General features: G+C 33.3%; 1 protein-coding gene across 1 annotated transcript in view; it reads left to right on the top strand.

The window, feature by feature from the left end:
* RBM46 (RNA binding motif protein 46) overlaps positions 1-16,709 on the top strand; it is a 31,401-nt gene extending 14,692 nt beyond the window's left edge. The window contains exon 4 of the mRNA XM_090288824.1: positions 16,510-16,709. Within this exon, the coding sequence (XP_090144950.1) occupies positions 16,510-16,709 (200 nt within the window). The remainder of the gene's footprint in view (positions 1-16,509) is intronic.
* Positions 16,710-16,945: the final 236 nt, after the last annotated feature.

Genomic DNA, 16,945 nt, shown 5'->3' on the forward strand with positions numbered 1-16,945 from the left:
TTTCATTGTGGTTTTAATTTGCATCTCTCTGATGATGAATGATGTTGAGCATCTTTTCATATGTCTATTGGTCATCTGTACATCCTCTTTGGAGAAGTGTCTTTTCAGGTCCTTTGCCCATTTTTTAATTGGATTGTTTGTCGTCTTAGTGTTGAGTTATATAAGTTCTTTATGTATTTTGGAAATTAATCCCTTATCTATATCATTGGTGAATATGTTCTCCCATACAGTGGGTTCTCTTTTCATTTTGATGATGGTTTCTGTAGCTGTACAGAAGCTTTTTATTTGATGTAATCCCATTTGTTTATTTTTTCCTTTGTTTCCCTTGCCTTAGGACAACAGTTCTCAACCTGTGGGTCACAACCCCTTTGGGGGTCAAATTACCCTTTCGCAGGGGTCCATCCCATAAGACCGTTGGAAAACACATATATAATTCATATTGTTTTTGTGATTAATCACTATGCTTTAATTATGTTCAATTTGTAACAATGAAAACACATCCTGCATATCAGATATTTACATTACGATTCACAACAGTAGCAAAATTACGGTCATGAAGTAGCAGTGAAAGTAATTTTATGGTTGGGGGTCACCACAACATGAGGACCTGTATTACAGGGTTGCGGCATTCGGAAGGTTGAGAAACCACTGCCTTAGGAGATATATGTGCAAAAATGTTGCTATGAGGGAGGCCTGAGATTTTCCTGCCTATGTTTTCTTCGGAATGTTTATTGTTTTGAGACACATTTAAATCTTTTATCCGTTTTGAGTTTATTTTTTGTTTATGCTATAATTTGGTGGTCTAGTTTTATTTTATTTTTTTTGCATGTGCCTGTCTTTTGTTGAAGACACTGTCTTTACTCGATTGTATGTTCTTGCTTCTTTTATCAAATATTAATTGACCATAAAGGTGTGCGTTTGATTCTGGGCTCTCTGTTCTGTTCCGTTGATCTATATGTCTGTTCTTAAGCCAGTACCAGGCTGTTTTGATTACTGTGGCCTTGTAGTATAGTGTAATGTCAGGTATTGTGATACCTCCAACTTTATTCTTTTTTCTCAAGACTGTTGAGGTTCTTCAGGGTCTTTCTGATTTTAGTTGTATAAAAAAAAAAGCAAGAATCCGTCTCTGATCTTTGAAGTTTAGAGGATTCTTATTCTCAACTTTTCGACATACCTTTTCTGTTTCCTAGTGTCTTTCTTGTGCTTTGATTACTGAATAATCCCTTTTAAAATAATTTCTCAGAATATGTTTATTATTAAACAATTAGTGATTTTTTTTTAATGGAACGACACTAATAAATGACAAACTGGAGTAAAGCAACACTATAATAACCTGTGTTTGACATTAAATTGAGATTCTGATAGTTTTTACTTTTGCTTTCAGGATCATCACCATCTATTCTGTATATTAACAGAAACATAATTGTCCTAGATTGGTAACTTAAATTCCAACATTTTTCTTGTTAAACTTAATTTTTTTCAAATTAAAGATTAACAACAACTAATTGCAGAATTTGAAGTGGTAGTATATGAAGGCATTCGGGAGGGAAAACTGATATTTTATAGTAATTACATTTATCATCTATTGAAAATCAACATTATAGCTTTTAAATTACTCTTACCATTTTTCTTACTGTATTTTGATAGGAACTTTTTTTTATAATCAGTTTTATTTTTTTCAAAATTATAAATGATCGACTTGTCAGTTATGTATATCACTATATTAGCTTTGGTAATTTCCTCTTTTTTATTCTTAAGTTATTACATTACATCCAAACAGAAAAGTGCACAAATCATGACTATAAGCTTTGTGTATTACTAGAGAGGGCCACATCTGTTTAACCACAATGTGAAGACATAAAATATATACCCCCAGAAAGCTCCTTTGTACCTCCACCTAGATATTACCCTTTCTCTTCTCAAAGGAAACCACCTTCTGATTTCTGTGTTTCACAATTAATATAACATTTTATATATACTCTCGTCTGACTTCTTTCAGCACAGTGAGATTGGTCTATGCTGTTGCACATAGAAGTATTGTTCATTCATTCCCAGTGATGTATTACATTGATGTGATATAATTTATTTGTTGTTTCTATTAGAGATTTGAGTGCCTTCAGTTTGGGCCCTTAGAATAATGTTGCTCTGAAGTTTCTTGTACATTTTTTGGTGCTCATTTGGATGCATTTTTTGAATACATTAGGAGTAACATGTGGTGAGTCATATTTTTAAAACTTAGTAGATAAGGCCAGTTTTCCAAAGTGATTATACCAATTAAACTTCACTAGCAATATATGGGTTTCAGTTGTTCCACATTCCTGCCAACACTTGGGTGTTACCATTCTTTTAACATTTTGAACATTCTGGTTAGTATATTTTTCTTTCTCATTGAGATTATAATTTTTATATCACTGTTTACTAATGCTATTGAGCATTTTTCAATAGGATTATATGGCATTAAGATGTCCTCTTGATGAAGTCTTTCTTGTTCTAAGTTTCTTAGTCCCTTTATTGAATTATGGTGTTTTTTTAAAAATTGAGATATAAACTTTTTGGATACATAATTTACAAATACCTTCTTCCACTGTTTGGCTTACTGTTCTACTCTTTTCATGTTACACTTAGAAAAAAATGTATACATTCTTAATTTTAGTATGGTTCAGTTTATTAGTATTTTAAAGTTAATACTTCTTAACTCCTGCTTAAGAAATTTTAGCTTACCTTCTTTTATATTATCTTTTAGGAAAGTTTTTAATCTTTTAAATTAAGTGAGGGTGTGTCCAAGTTTGTTTTTTTTTTTTTTTTTTTTTTTACTCCCAGTATGGATAATCATTTATCTACCACCATTTATTGAAAAGACTGCCTTTTTTTCCATGGCTCTGCAGTGCCACCTTTAGCCTAATTCAAGTATGTATGTATGTATATGTGTCTATGTACACACATGCACACCTGTATATACATACACACTTTATTCTGGGCTCTTTATTTTATTGGATTGATCTTACATTGTCTTAATTACATAAGTATGATAAGTCTTAATATTTGGTAGGGAATATCTTCACACTTCTCATTTAGAACTATCTTGGCTCTTCTCGGCCCTTAAAGTTCCGTATGAATTTTAGAATCAGATTGTAAATTGATAGCGAAGAAATCTTGTTGGGACCCTGGCTGGTGTGCCTCAGTGGACTGAGAGTACTGGCCTGCGAACCAAAAGGTCACCTGCTCGATTCCCAGTCAGGGCACATGTCTGGGTTGTGGGCCAGGTCCCCAGTTGGGGGCATGCAAGAGGCAACTGATGATGTATCTTGTGTATCAGTCTTTCTCTCCTCCTTTCTCCCTCCCCTCCTCTCTCTCTAAAAATAAATAAATAAATAAATAATTTTTTTTAAAAAGAAAAGAAACCCTGTTGTGAATTTGATTGGAATTGAATTGAATCTGTAGATCAATTTAGAAAAAACTGACATTTTTATAATATGTAATTTTTTTATATTGAATAAAATTATTTGATTCTAATAGCTGGACTCTTAGAAGTTCCACATACACAGCCATGTCAGCTTCATATAATGAGCTTTTTCTTCCTCTGTCTTTATACTTTTCTTTTTTCTCTTGCTTTATTGCATTGGCTGCAGCAGCTTGGCCAGCATTGAATACAAATGATAGAAGGCATCCTTGTAAACTTCCAGTATTTCTCCATTAAAGTATGATGTTTGTTTTAGCTTCTATTATAGAAGCCCTTTATCGCATTAAGGATATTCCCTTCTATTCCTAGTTTGCTAGGAGTTTTTATCAGGAATGGGTGATGAATTTTATCAAATGCTTTTCAACATCTCTTCAGATAATTAGATTCATGTTTGTTACTCTTTTAATGTGAATTGCATTGATTGGTGTTTGAGTGTGACGTCAACCTTATATTTCTGAAGTATACTCAATTTGGTGGTGTTACATTATCTTTTATGTATCGCTGAATCTGGTTTTTTATTTTCTTTAGGGTTTTTCCATCTGTCCATTAGTGAGATTGGCACATACTTTTTTTCGTGACAACAATTGGGCAGTTTTTTCTCTTACTGTTGTATAGAATAATTTATATAAGATTAGTGTTGCATATTTTTTACTCTGTTGAGTATCATTTAAGAAGTTATCTTAATTTAGAGTTTTCAGCCTTTTATTAAAATATATTTATTTTCAGGCTATAAATTTCTGCTTACATATGGTTATAACTATACCACATATATTTTGATGTATTTATTGTTACCATTATTTCAAAAATATTTTGTTTTGATTTCTTGAACATACAGAGATTCTTGTAGTTGTATTTTTAGTTTTATTTTAAAATACTGTGACCAGAAAGTACATTATGTATCATTTAGTACTACTTGTTTTTTAAGAACCAATAAAAGTAAATATTTCATGCCTGCTTAAAAAGAATTTGCAGTTGTTAATTGGAGTGTATTAATTTGCTAAGGTTGCTGTGGCAAAATAACACAATCAAACAGGCTGGGTGCTTTAAGCAACAGAAATGTATTCTGCCACAGTTGTGGAGGCGAGAAGTCAGAAATCAAGGTGTTGGCAAGGCCATCCTCTTTCTGAAGTTGGGTGGTGGAGAATTTCCTTGTCTTTTTTTTTTAAGATTTTATTTATTTACAGCGAGAGGGGAAGGAAGGAAGAAAGAAAGAAAGGGAGATAAACATCCATCAGTTGCCTCTCACACATCCCCAACCAGGGACCAAATCCGCAACCCAGGCGTGTGCCCTGACCAGGAATCAAACCAGAGACCTTTCAGTGCACAGGATGATAACTAACCAACTGAGCTACACAGGCCAGGGCTTCCTTGCCTCTTTTGGCTTCTGATGATGCCAAGAGTCCCGAGTTCTTTGGCCTGTGTACATTACCTCAGTCTCTGCCTTTGTTGTAACATGTTCATCTTCTCCTTGTGTGTCTTTGTCTTCACATGGCGCACATTCTTTTTTTCTATACTTATAGGGATACCAATCATGTTAAATTAAATGTCCGCCCTACTCCAGTATGACCTAATCTTATCTAATGACTATTCCAAATAAGGTCACATTTTAACATACTAGGGGTTAGGACTTCAACATATCTTTTTGGGCACATAATTAAATTCATAACCTATGTAAGTAAGTGTATGTAAATGTATGTATATATGTATATTGTGTACATATATTAGGTATGTATGTGTATGTACACAGATATCTCAGGTCAAGTTTTTTAATATTGAAATTTATCTTTCATGATTCTTACTAGATAAGCTTATTCTATTACCTGCTGAGATGGTTATGAAAATCACTATGTTTATACCTTCATATTCTTTTGGTTTGTGAACTTTTGCTTTATATATTTTGAGGTTATGTATTAGGTGCATAGAAACAAATAAGAATTGTTATATTTTTCTGGTGAAGTATGTCTTTTATCATTATACTGTGTCATTCTTTCTCTGTCATGCATTACCACCTTAAAGTGTACTTCCTCTGATGTTAACATATAAGCTTTCTTTTGGTTAGAGTTTGCATGTTACATATTTTTTTCTTTTTAAACTTTACCTTTCCTATATCTTAGCCTTAAGATGAGCCCAATATATAGTTAGTTTTTGTTGTTGCTGTTAGTGCTTGTTTTTGTTGAAAGTCTGTGCTTTGAGTGCTTGATCAGCTTGCATTTAGTGTATTTTCTGATAATGCTTAGAATTAAGTCTCTCATCTCGCCATTTGCTTTTTACTCCTTGTTCTATTTAGCATTTCTCCTTTCTTGTCTTTTTTTTAAACCTCATCCAACGATATGTTTTTTGATTTTAGAAAGAGATGTGGGAGGCGGTGGGGGGGGTATATCAATGTGAAAAAGAAACACCTATTGGTTGCCTTCTATTTGTGCCCCAACCGGGGATCAAACCTGCAACCTAGGTATGTGCCCAGACCAGAATTGAACCTGCAAGCTTTTGGTGTACAGGATGATGCTCCAACCAAGTGAGCCACCCATCCAGGGTTCTTGCCTTCTTTTGATAGATTTCTTCTTCGCCTTTTTTTCTCCTCTTTTTTTTAGCTGTATTGGTCATAAAGTCTTCACTATTTTTTAGTGATTACACTGTAGACTACAGTATACATTCTTAATTATTGAAGGCTAATATTAATTAGTGCTTTTATCACATTCCAGACGATGCAAGGACCTGAGTACACTTTAACTTCTCTTATTTCTTTCAATTTATATGGTGTCTTGGTATTTCCATATGCTTTAATCCTATGTCTTTAAATCCCACATATCTAATCATAATAGTTTTTAGTGAATATACATTTGTATCATTTACAATTTACATATTTATGATTTCCTTTGCTCTTTATTTCTCCTACATTTCCAAGCTTCCACTACAGTTGTTTCTTTATTCTGCCCAAAGAACATTCATTTATATTTCCTTTGAAAAAGGCAAATTACTTCACTTTCATTTGACTGAATATGTCTTTAATTCACCTGCCTCTTGAAACAGTATCTTTTTTAGTCTTCACCCAAGGATGTATTTATTGATTTCAGATAGAGAGAGAGAGAGAGAGAAATATCGATCCATTGCCTCCTGTATGTGCCCCAGCCGGGGAATGAACCCGCAACCTAGGCATGTGCCCTGACTGGAGATGGAACCTGCAACCTATTTGGTGTATGTGACAGTGCTCCAGTCAACTGAGCCTCCCGCGAGGGCTAAAACAGTATTTTTACTACACAAGCAGTTATTTTCCTTTAGTGCTTTGAAGTTATCATTCCATTTACTGTCTTTTGGCTTCCATTGTATCTGTTGAGTAGTCAGCTGTAATTTACTTATTACTCCTTTAAAATAAACTTATCTTGCCCTCTGCTACTCTTAATATTTTTTTAATCTGTGATTTTCTGAACTGTACTATGATGGACTTATACTTTTCTTAATTTTTATCTTAATTAAAATTTCACTACTTCTAAAATCTATGGATCAATATTTTTCACCTGTTTTAGAAAGTTCTAAGTTATTTTGTTTTCAAATACTGCTTTTGTCCCATTATATCTCTTCTGTGTGATACTCTAAATATATGTTAGAACTTTTTTTACTGTATCATATCTATTATATTTTTCTGTACTTTTTATTTGTATATTTAGTCTGCATATTTTCTTTAGAGCTGTTTTTGGTTCATGAATACTTTTTTCTTCTGTGTATAACACGCTGATAAAACTATTTATTTGGATTTATTTCTCAGTTCTAGAATTTCATTTGACTCTTTTTAATCATACCCATTTTTTGTCCAAAAATTTTATCTTTTTATTTTCTTGAACATATTAAGACATCATTATTTTAATATAGAGTTTTGAAAACTTTAATTTTTCTGTAGATCTGTTGCTCTTCACAGTTGTTATATTGTTAGTTTTAGGTCACATTTTTAATTAAATGACAGATATTGTATGTGAAAAAATGTAGAGATAATTTGAAAGCTATCATGCTATTTTTATTCAGAGATGATTTATTTTTGTTCAGAAAGGTGCCCCAAGTAACTGGCGATCCCCGCTTGCCTTAATTCAGGCAGGAATTGAGAAGATTTGAAGTTGAATTTATTTGCCTTCAAAGTTTGTCTACTTCTATTTTAGTTTTACAAAGGGTTCCAGGCATGCCTCATCAGTAGCTTCTCATTTTCAATTTTTATCCTCGTATTCCTCAGAAATTTTTCTGTCTTTTTATTTATTTTTTGCCTCTAAGATCCCTCTTCAGAATTTGCCAGTTGTTCTAGGGAAAACGCTCCCCTCAAAGATTTGCACACTTCTGAGTTTCCTCCTTTGTCTATGGATCTCGATCCCATTATTCTTCACTGTTGTGCTCATTCTCAATGCTTTCAGATAGATATTTTTGCTTTTATAGTAAGCGTCTACATTTTCAAGTTATCACTGGGAGGGTTGATTAGTTAGTTACCTGTCTGATCATGTAAAAATCAGAAAATATTGTGACTACTTTTTTCTGAGTTATATACAGTAATCTTTAAGATGGCAATATAAAAATCTACAGTTTTATGTTAGATCATCAACCATTTTTATTTGTTTATACTTTTATGCACTGTTTTGTAGCATAGAGTTGGGTACACATTTCTAACATAAAGCTCTAAGTCACATAAAGAGATGAATGACTAAAATGGATAATATCCAGAGTTGTATTTACTGTATATGCTTAAATTAGGCTTCAGGTAGGTAAGTTTAGCTGTTAACAAGCAAAATGCTTTTTTTAAGCTTAGTGTTTATTTAGTCATCTATCTCTTTTTAAGACAGAAGCAAAAGATATTAATATTTTTAAAATTCACTAAGAGTCTTTGGCTCTTTGCTTATCAGAAACTGAGTAATTTCATTTGCTTTAAAAAATCCTTTCTCTATTTTATTACTAGAGTAGTCTTCCTTAGAAAAACCAAATAGGAAGGGCTTAATTTGTATAGAAAGATATGTTTTTTTTCTGATAATGTATTAACTCAATTTTAATTCAAATAGCAAAGTACTTGTCTTTATCTTTGCAGATGATAGCTTCAGAAATGATAACTACTTGTCACTTATTTCCTTTTCTCTAAATTTATTTTCCTATTTATGATCAAAAGGTCTTTAACTAAAGTTATCAAGGGTTCCATGCACTCCCAAGATAGGGATAACATCAATCTAAAGACTCAATTTCTTTCTGTCTTCACTGCTTACAGACAGGGAACACAATCTCTTCAGCCAGGACCTATGTAGAAGGATTTGGAGAAAATAAACAGGTAAGAAAAAGTCTCTTAGGAAAATTAAGTGATATATTTAGTTTTCAGAAAGCCAGTTATAAATTATTATTCTTATAAGTAATTAAAAATTTCCAGTAAAACCTTGTGAAATATTTTGATTATAGTTTTATTAATTATAGACTCATTAAGCAAAGTTTTAAGAAGTTAAACTTGTTATTATATTTTAGGTCTTCTCAAAACTTTTAACATGATAGTAGTATACATTGTAAACCATCAAGATGGTAAACTGTATTTTCAGGTAGATGTAGTTGGAGTGCGTATGCTATGTATATAGATTATCAAGCATTTCTAAAACTAATCTGAAAATAGAACTCAAATTTATTCAAATTTATTAATCCAAAATTATTGTTGATACAATTTAAAATAAAAACTACATTTATGAGGACTCACTGTTTAGTTTTTTAACATGGTACTGAGAACTAGGATAAGTTTTTGTAGGAAGTTAAAGATAGTTTATAGTTTGGGTAAAGATTATCTAAACTCCTTTTTACATGTAAGGCAAAAGGAATGTTGTAGTCCTATGGGTAGCAAACCATGTACCAGTTCTTTTATTTTTTCAAAAATTTTTTTATTGTTGTTCTATTACAGTTGTCCCCATTTTCCCCCCATTGTGTGCCTCAACTGTTAAAAGAGGCAAATAATAGTACTTATCTTGTAAGGATTAAATAGTGTTGATTGTCTATAGTTATTTTTAGCACTTAGTGCTCAATAATTATTAACTTTTATTAATATAACTCAACTGCAGATCTAAAATAAATTTGTTAGGATTGAGACATAACTTTTTTTATAGATCTTAATCTTAGAATTAAAATTCAAATATGTGATGCTATTCTCAGAACTACCTTTTCTGACAAGTTTTTATATTTGAAATTTTGAATTATGAGGACTAATTTTACTGATAGAAATGAAATTTTAAAAGTTATCTTACACAGGCTTTTATCTTCTCTTCACTTTTGACTAGATAGTGTTTCTAGTGAGCTACAATTTTCAAGCTATTCTAAAGCCTGGGTTCTAGCAGTACAGATCATAATTTTTTCTCCTGTAGGACGCTGTTCTATCACTTCCTTTCCAAGTGGTTTAGGGACTAGCATTAAAAGAAATTTGACATAATTAATCTCTTTATACAAAGGTAGCAGGCTGAAAACTCTAGATATGATTTGTTTAGTCTCTTAAACTTTTTTGAGAGGAAAGCAGCGAGGCTTAATTTCAATACAAATAGGCTAGATACCTATTTTCCATTTGGTTCTCTCTGAGTTCTTTTTTTCATTTGTTACATTGTGGCCTGTGAAGGCATCTGAGTGTGTTACCTCTCCGTTTAACATATTTCAAGAATTTTTCTGTTTTGCTTTTAAAGTTTTCATACTATATATTATTTCCATTAAAAGCCCTTCCCAAACCGATTTATAAAGTACTTCAGTGAAATAACTGTTTCTAAGGTCAAACAAGTTTGGGAAATACTGCCCACTCCCCTTGGGAAATCATAATTCATTTTAGCATATTGAATAATTGTAGTAGCAACCTGTTTAACTGTTAAACTCATCTTTCCTAAGTTTTTCCCAAGATTTTTTTGGTTAAGAGATTCTTATTTTGAGGTATTTCCATTATATGGGATGTAGTTTGGGAAACACTGAAACTAACTCAGAGAAATACAGTAAAATACACATATTTAAAATCTACGCTTTGATTGGTTTTGATTTATGTATTAACCCGTGGAATGACACCACAATCAAGAAAACAAACATTTCCATCACTCCGAATGTAATGCATTTCTCCTGCTTTCTTTCCTGGGCAACCACTGATCTGATTGCTGTCACTATAGATTAGTTTGTAGTTTGTATTTTCTGGAATTTCAAACCCTTGCTTTTGAAGTTTTAAGTTATAATCCTCAGCTAATTTAAGATGAAACAGCTGTAATTTATTAAAAATAAAAATACAGATATCTGACAGATTTTATGTTTATGATAGCTGTTATAAATCATCAAAATTTCATAGTAAAAATTTAAAACCCAAATCATTCTTTCAAAATTGCATGGGATAGTATATTGCAAATTTAAACAGTAATTTAGTTAAAATGAAAAACATGATTTTTTTCCTGAAATTGAATCTGAAAAATATAACCACACTAATAAAAAGAGAATTAACCAACTAGAACTTTGTAAGGAAGCAGTTATGAACAACAGCTTTCTTTCTTATCCAGTCATCCATTACTAAGATTAGCATACTCAAAGTCTCCTATAAATCGTCTTAAAACAGAAAGACTGGCTTAAGCTACTCTGTGGGGCCTAGTCTTAGGAAAAAAAAACGCTGGTCATTTCTTATCTACTTTGTGCCCTTTGCTGTCAATTGCCTGTTAGGAAAAATTAAGTAGAGAACAAAAATACCTTTTTAAGTTTTGTCCTTAATAGTCATAGGGGAAGTAAATGAGATTTTTAAAAAAACACGTGAATTTGATATTACGTATTTCAGCCAAAAATATCACTTGAAAACTTCTAGTTAATGATTTTTAAATATTTCATGGGTTTTAAGTTGCTTAATAAGTAGCAATTCTGAAAATTCTTTTATTTCACACTTAGCTTTTGATTTTCTGTACTAGGAATGAAAGTACAAATACATGATAAATGCTATTTATATTTTAATATAGAAGTTTTTCTTTTTTAATCTTCATGTTTGAACCTAGCTATATTTTAGGTTCTGGGTATATACAGTGCTATTTAAAAAAACAACTTTGTTTTGCAGATGAAATTTAATGGTTCAGTGAAGGAAAGCTATTGAGTTATTTCAGTCATGGCTATTTGAATGTTAGCAATTGAAATAATAAAATGGTGAAATGACAGTTTTTAAAAAAATTATAATATCCTATAAAAATCTAAAGAAGTGGTTAAAATATGTATCAAAAGTATGGGAAATATATTGCATAGATCAAAATACCAGATGCTTTATTTACTCTCATAGGTTGGTGTTGGGAGTGTAAAGTAGTATAAGCTGCCTTGGAAAATAGTTGGTAGTACCTCAAAAAGTTAAATATAATCTTACCATATATACCAGTAATTCCTTTTCTTGGTATTTACTTAAGAGAATTGAAAACATATGTCCATACAAGATCCTGTACAAATTATTTCTTAGCAGCATTACTTACAATAGCCAAAAGGTAGAAACAACCTAAATGATCTTTGACAGAATGTGGTATATACATACAATGAATATAAAATTAAAGCAGTTCTAATGTATACAACAACGTGGAGGAATCATGAAAACATTCTGCTAAGAAACCAGTTTAAAAAAAAGAGAAGAAAGAAAAAGAAAGAAAGAAATCAGTTTTAAAAAACTATGTAAAACCCTGGCCAGTTACGAAGTTGGTTGGGGCGTGGTCCCAATACACCAAGGTTGTGGGTTCCGTTCTGGTAAGGGCACATACAAGATTCAAACAGTGGGTAGAACAACTAATTGATATCTTTCCCTCTCTCTTGCTCTCTCTCTCTCTCTCTCTCTCTCTCTCTCTCTCTCTCTCTCTCTCTCTCCCGCTCCCTCCCTCCCTTCCCCATCTCTCCCCCTCCCCTTCCCCCACCTTTCCTCTCCCCCCTCCAAAAAAACACAATAAATTTAAAAAATTTTAAAGACCACATAATTTTTATGATTCTATTTATGTGAAAAGTCCAGAATAGCCAAATTTATAGAAACAAAAATTAGTAGTTGCTGGGACTGGGGAGAGGGCATGGGGAGTGACTGCTAATAGCTACCGAGTATCTTCTGCTTAGAGTGAGGAAAGTGTTCTGGATCATGGTGTTGGTTGCACAACTTTATGAAGTACTTGTAAATTTTACAAACATCTGAGGCTTTTTATTTTCTAATATTTGTAGTATTTGGGGAAATTTTTCTTCTCTTGATTTATCCTATATGAATGGAGTAATCAGTGTCAGTTTCTAATTTTGTATTTTTATTTAGTCTCCTTAAAAATGTGAGAATAGATTTTAGGACTTCCGGCCGAGATGGAGGCTTAGACTGACACGCTCGGTCTCCCTCTACAACTAAGAAGGAATACAACTACCTCAAAACAAAAGATAACCAGAAATTCCAGAAAATAAAACTACATTGAAGCCCAACGTATGAAGTTATAAACCAGCGGTGCTCGTCCGGACGAGTAGGAGGGGCGAGAAACCGCGGTCCTGTCTGTGGTAACAGCGGAGTTAGTGGCGGGACTGCGAGAAATGTCAGGGGAGCAATCCTGGCTGCAGTCCAGACCCCGCAGCTTGCAATTCCAACACTGGGAAAGGCAGTCCCCCCATTGCCTTGGATGGCGAGGCTCAGAGGGCAGGGGGACGGATCCCGGTCTCTCAGTGGAGAGTAACGGCAGAAATCCATCTTGGACACCCACCCCCACACAAAGCGCCACAGTGTGGCAAAAAAGGTTGCTGATCTCCACCAGTCACCGGGTAGTGATGAGTACATGGGGCTCCGCCCCCTATAGCCTGCCCAGGAAGCAAAGCTAAACACAAGTCTGTCAGAATGAAGGAGACAACAATTGAAATCTCGGTGACGCAGCTCACCAGGCAACAGATGCAGGACCTGACAGACGAACAAATAGAAAACCTTTCTGAGGCTCAATTCAGAGCTATAGTTATAAGGTGGCTTACAGAATTAACAAAATATTTGGAACAAGACAGGGAAGGAATGAAAGCTACTCATACTGAAACAAGTGAAAACACATACGAGACAAGTGGTGAGGAAATAAAATCCAGAGATCAAATCAACAAACAGGAACATAGGGAAGGAACAGTCAACCAGTGCAGAAAGAGGAAACAAAAAGTAAGGAAAGTGAGGAGAGGCTCAGAAACCTCTGGGACGGCTTTAAGCGAACGAACATTCGAATAATAGGATTGCCAGAGGGCGAAGAAGCAGAACTAGAAATTGAAAAATTATGTGAAAAAATAATGAAGCAGAACTTCCTGAACTTGGGAAAGGAAATAGACTTACAGGTCCAGGAAGCACAGAGAGTTCCAGAAAAACTGGACCCAGGGAGAACCACTCCAAGACACATTATAATCAAATTGTCAAAAATTAAAGAGAATCTTAAAAGCAGCAAGAGAGAAGAAAAGAATCATGTACAAAAGGGTCCCAATTAGACTATCAGCTGGTTTCTCAAGGAGACCCTGCAGGCAAGAAGGGACTGGCAAGAAATATTCAAAGTAATGAAAAGCAAAAACCTACAACCACGAATACTCTATCCAGCAAAACTGTCATTCAGAATAGAAGGGCAGAGAAAGTGCTTCCAGGACAAAGTAAAACTGAAGGAGTTCATTAGGTCCAAACCACTGTTATATGAGATGTTAAAGGGACTGGTTTAGAAGAAGGAGGATCGAAGCTATGAAATTAAAATGAAAACTGCATCACAAGCACCAACAATAGAAGCTAGGGAATAGAAACAAAGGCAAACTAAATAGGCAACGAGAGTGGAAAAAGAACTATAGGTATGGGGAATATATTGGGGGGAGGTCAGCAGGGAGGGGTACGGAGGTAAGGGAGGGAGATGGTACAGGAGTTATGAAGCATAGCAAGAGGGAATGGAGTAGTTAGGAAGAGGCTGAGAACTATATGCACAACTAATGGACATGGACTAAAAGGGGGGGACAACTGGAGGGAGGGGGCCACCGGGTGGAGGGGAGCAGAGGGAAAAAAATTGGGACAACTGTAACAGCATAATCAATAAAGTATTTTTTTTAAATGTGAGAATACAACAGTTGATTAGTATATTTTTAAATTAAAGGTTTACAGTAGGGTACTATCAGGAACCTACATTTTCAGACCTAAGCACTATGACATTAGCCAGTTGTCTGGCTGTCTTTGTGAAACCATCCTGTGAAGATAGTTCTCTATCCATATTTCATGAATAGGCTGCAGTAATTCTTGGATGGATATAAATCCAAAGTGAAAGTGATTTCTCTGAAAAACATTTTCCCATCCAAAGAAGTATAACTCTTTAAAGATCTACTCTTCTAAATCTTGCTGTCTATGACTACATTGTTGAAATTTGAAAGAGCCAGTTGTGCCATAGAGACATGTCTAAAAGGAATCGGCTGTATTGGGGTAATCATCTTTAGGAGGAGAGAACCAGATCCTTTTGTAAAGCAATTATTTGAATTAATGGGAACACTAACTATCTGTTTGTACTTAATACCAACCATAACCCTTTACAGTATTCCCTCACTTATCACGGGTATTATGTTCTAGACACCCCCCTGCGAAGTAGGAACCTTACATTTATTCTACACTCTTAAACGTACGTAACTTTAACAATGTATGCATACAGTACTGCAAAATCCTGCAATATAGCGAAAAATCTGCGATAAATAATTAAATATATATTTTTTAAATCCCACGATACAGTGAGGCCACGATAAGTGAACCATGATAGAGAGAGGGACTACTGTAATACCATAACCCTTCAGGCAAAGTGGATCCTTTCAGAGAAGTATTGTGTGATACCTGGAGTTTCTTAGTTTGGTATCAAAGTAATTCCTCACCATTTTTAAAATACTGAAAATATTTTGAACTTGATGCTTTTAATGTAATCATATATTCTTGGAACAAACTCCTTTTTATTAATCTTATGCACCATTGATAAAAACACAAAAGGTTATAAAATTATTCTAATTAGAGTTTTATAATGCTGAAAATGACACCTGTATTTAATTGATTTTTATTTTTTTCTTAACTAGGTCCTTTCTGATGTTGCTTGAACTTACTCTCTGCAGTTGATCTCATTCCTGTTGGCCAAATATTAAGTCCCATGACAACATTAAGTCAATGCTCATTTGTTTTATTTCCAGGAAAATATAGAAAAAAATAACCATACCTGTACATTAGATGACCTTATTCCTTTTTGTTCATTCTTAGAAACACCATAACTTTTATAAATAATCATTTAATCGTTATTGCCACACCTATGACTTATTCTACAATAAAGAACATAGTTGAGTTTTTGGAAAATATGGGATTTGCAAATTTGGTCTTAAATATTCACATGCATCTATAAATATTACAACAAATGAAGCAGGAAATTGTTGCTTATTGTAGAACAGTAATATTTCAAATGTAATTTTTAAAAATTTGATTATTTTTTGGATTTTTCTATCCTTTCAGTTGATAATGTTTTTTTGAAGTTTATTTTATAAAGATTATCCATTTTACTGTTTTATGGTACCAGTAGGATGCTAATATTAAATTGGTATATTGAGTTATATAAATGTTTATATTAATATTTAAATAATGAAATATTAGGAAGTTAGTTTTTATAGTCCAGGGGTGGATGTTTCTGCTGGTATGAATTTGCTGAGTTTCATCTTTTCTTCATGAACTACCCCTTAGCATCAGAAGCAAATTTAAAAGAAGCTTCATTGTGGAGCAAGCTAAATCAGAAGTATTTTTTGTGTGTGATTAAAAAAAACACACAAAACAATTAATAGATAACCAAGAAATAGATATTCAACAATGCACTTTAGGAAGATCTGTGAAGCATTGTCAGTGAAAAAAAAAAACAATGTAATACTGACTAATAAAATTGTCAGGATTTGCCTCTCAGTGAATACTGACCCAGTCTTTACCAGCAATAGAGTATTACCAGGATTTTTGAATGTTAGAACATTATGTTAAACTGTGATTATAGTTTTAATGCTTTGTCTCTTTGAATTAAATTTGTATCCATAAAGATGTACAGCATAATTGTTCATGTATTTATTTACAGACTACAGTTTCCATCGCAGCTCAATAAATAGTTTTTCCCCTGTTAATGCTGCTCTCTCTTCTGGGATTCCCAGCGTGCTTCCTTATACTTCAAGGCCTTATTCTTATCCAAGCTATCCCTTGTCAACAACAGTATCACTTCCTAATGGCAGCCATGTTGGACAGCGACTATATATCTCCAATCAGGCCTCATTCTTCTGAAGAAAATACTGTAAACATGAGTATGAAAGTTCCTTCGTAAAGCATGCTAATTAAAATACTGTTTTATTTTAGAATTGAGTTTGCACATTTGGTTTTAAAATTATATATTTCAACATAGTAAAATAAACATCAGCCATAATTCAGAATAAACTAAAGTTGTCGAACTTGTAAAAATGGTAAATTTAAAAAGTTACTCTGGCTTCTCTTGATAAAGGTATTACAAACTACTATTCTTT

The sequence above is a fragment of the Furipterus horrens genome, unplaced genomic scaffold, assembly GCF_987537825.1.
Source record: "Furipterus horrens unplaced genomic scaffold, mFurHor1.1.pri manual_scaffold_10, whole genome shotgun sequence".
NCBI lineage: Eukaryota > Metazoa > Chordata > Mammalia > Chiroptera > Furipteridae > Furipterus > Furipterus horrens.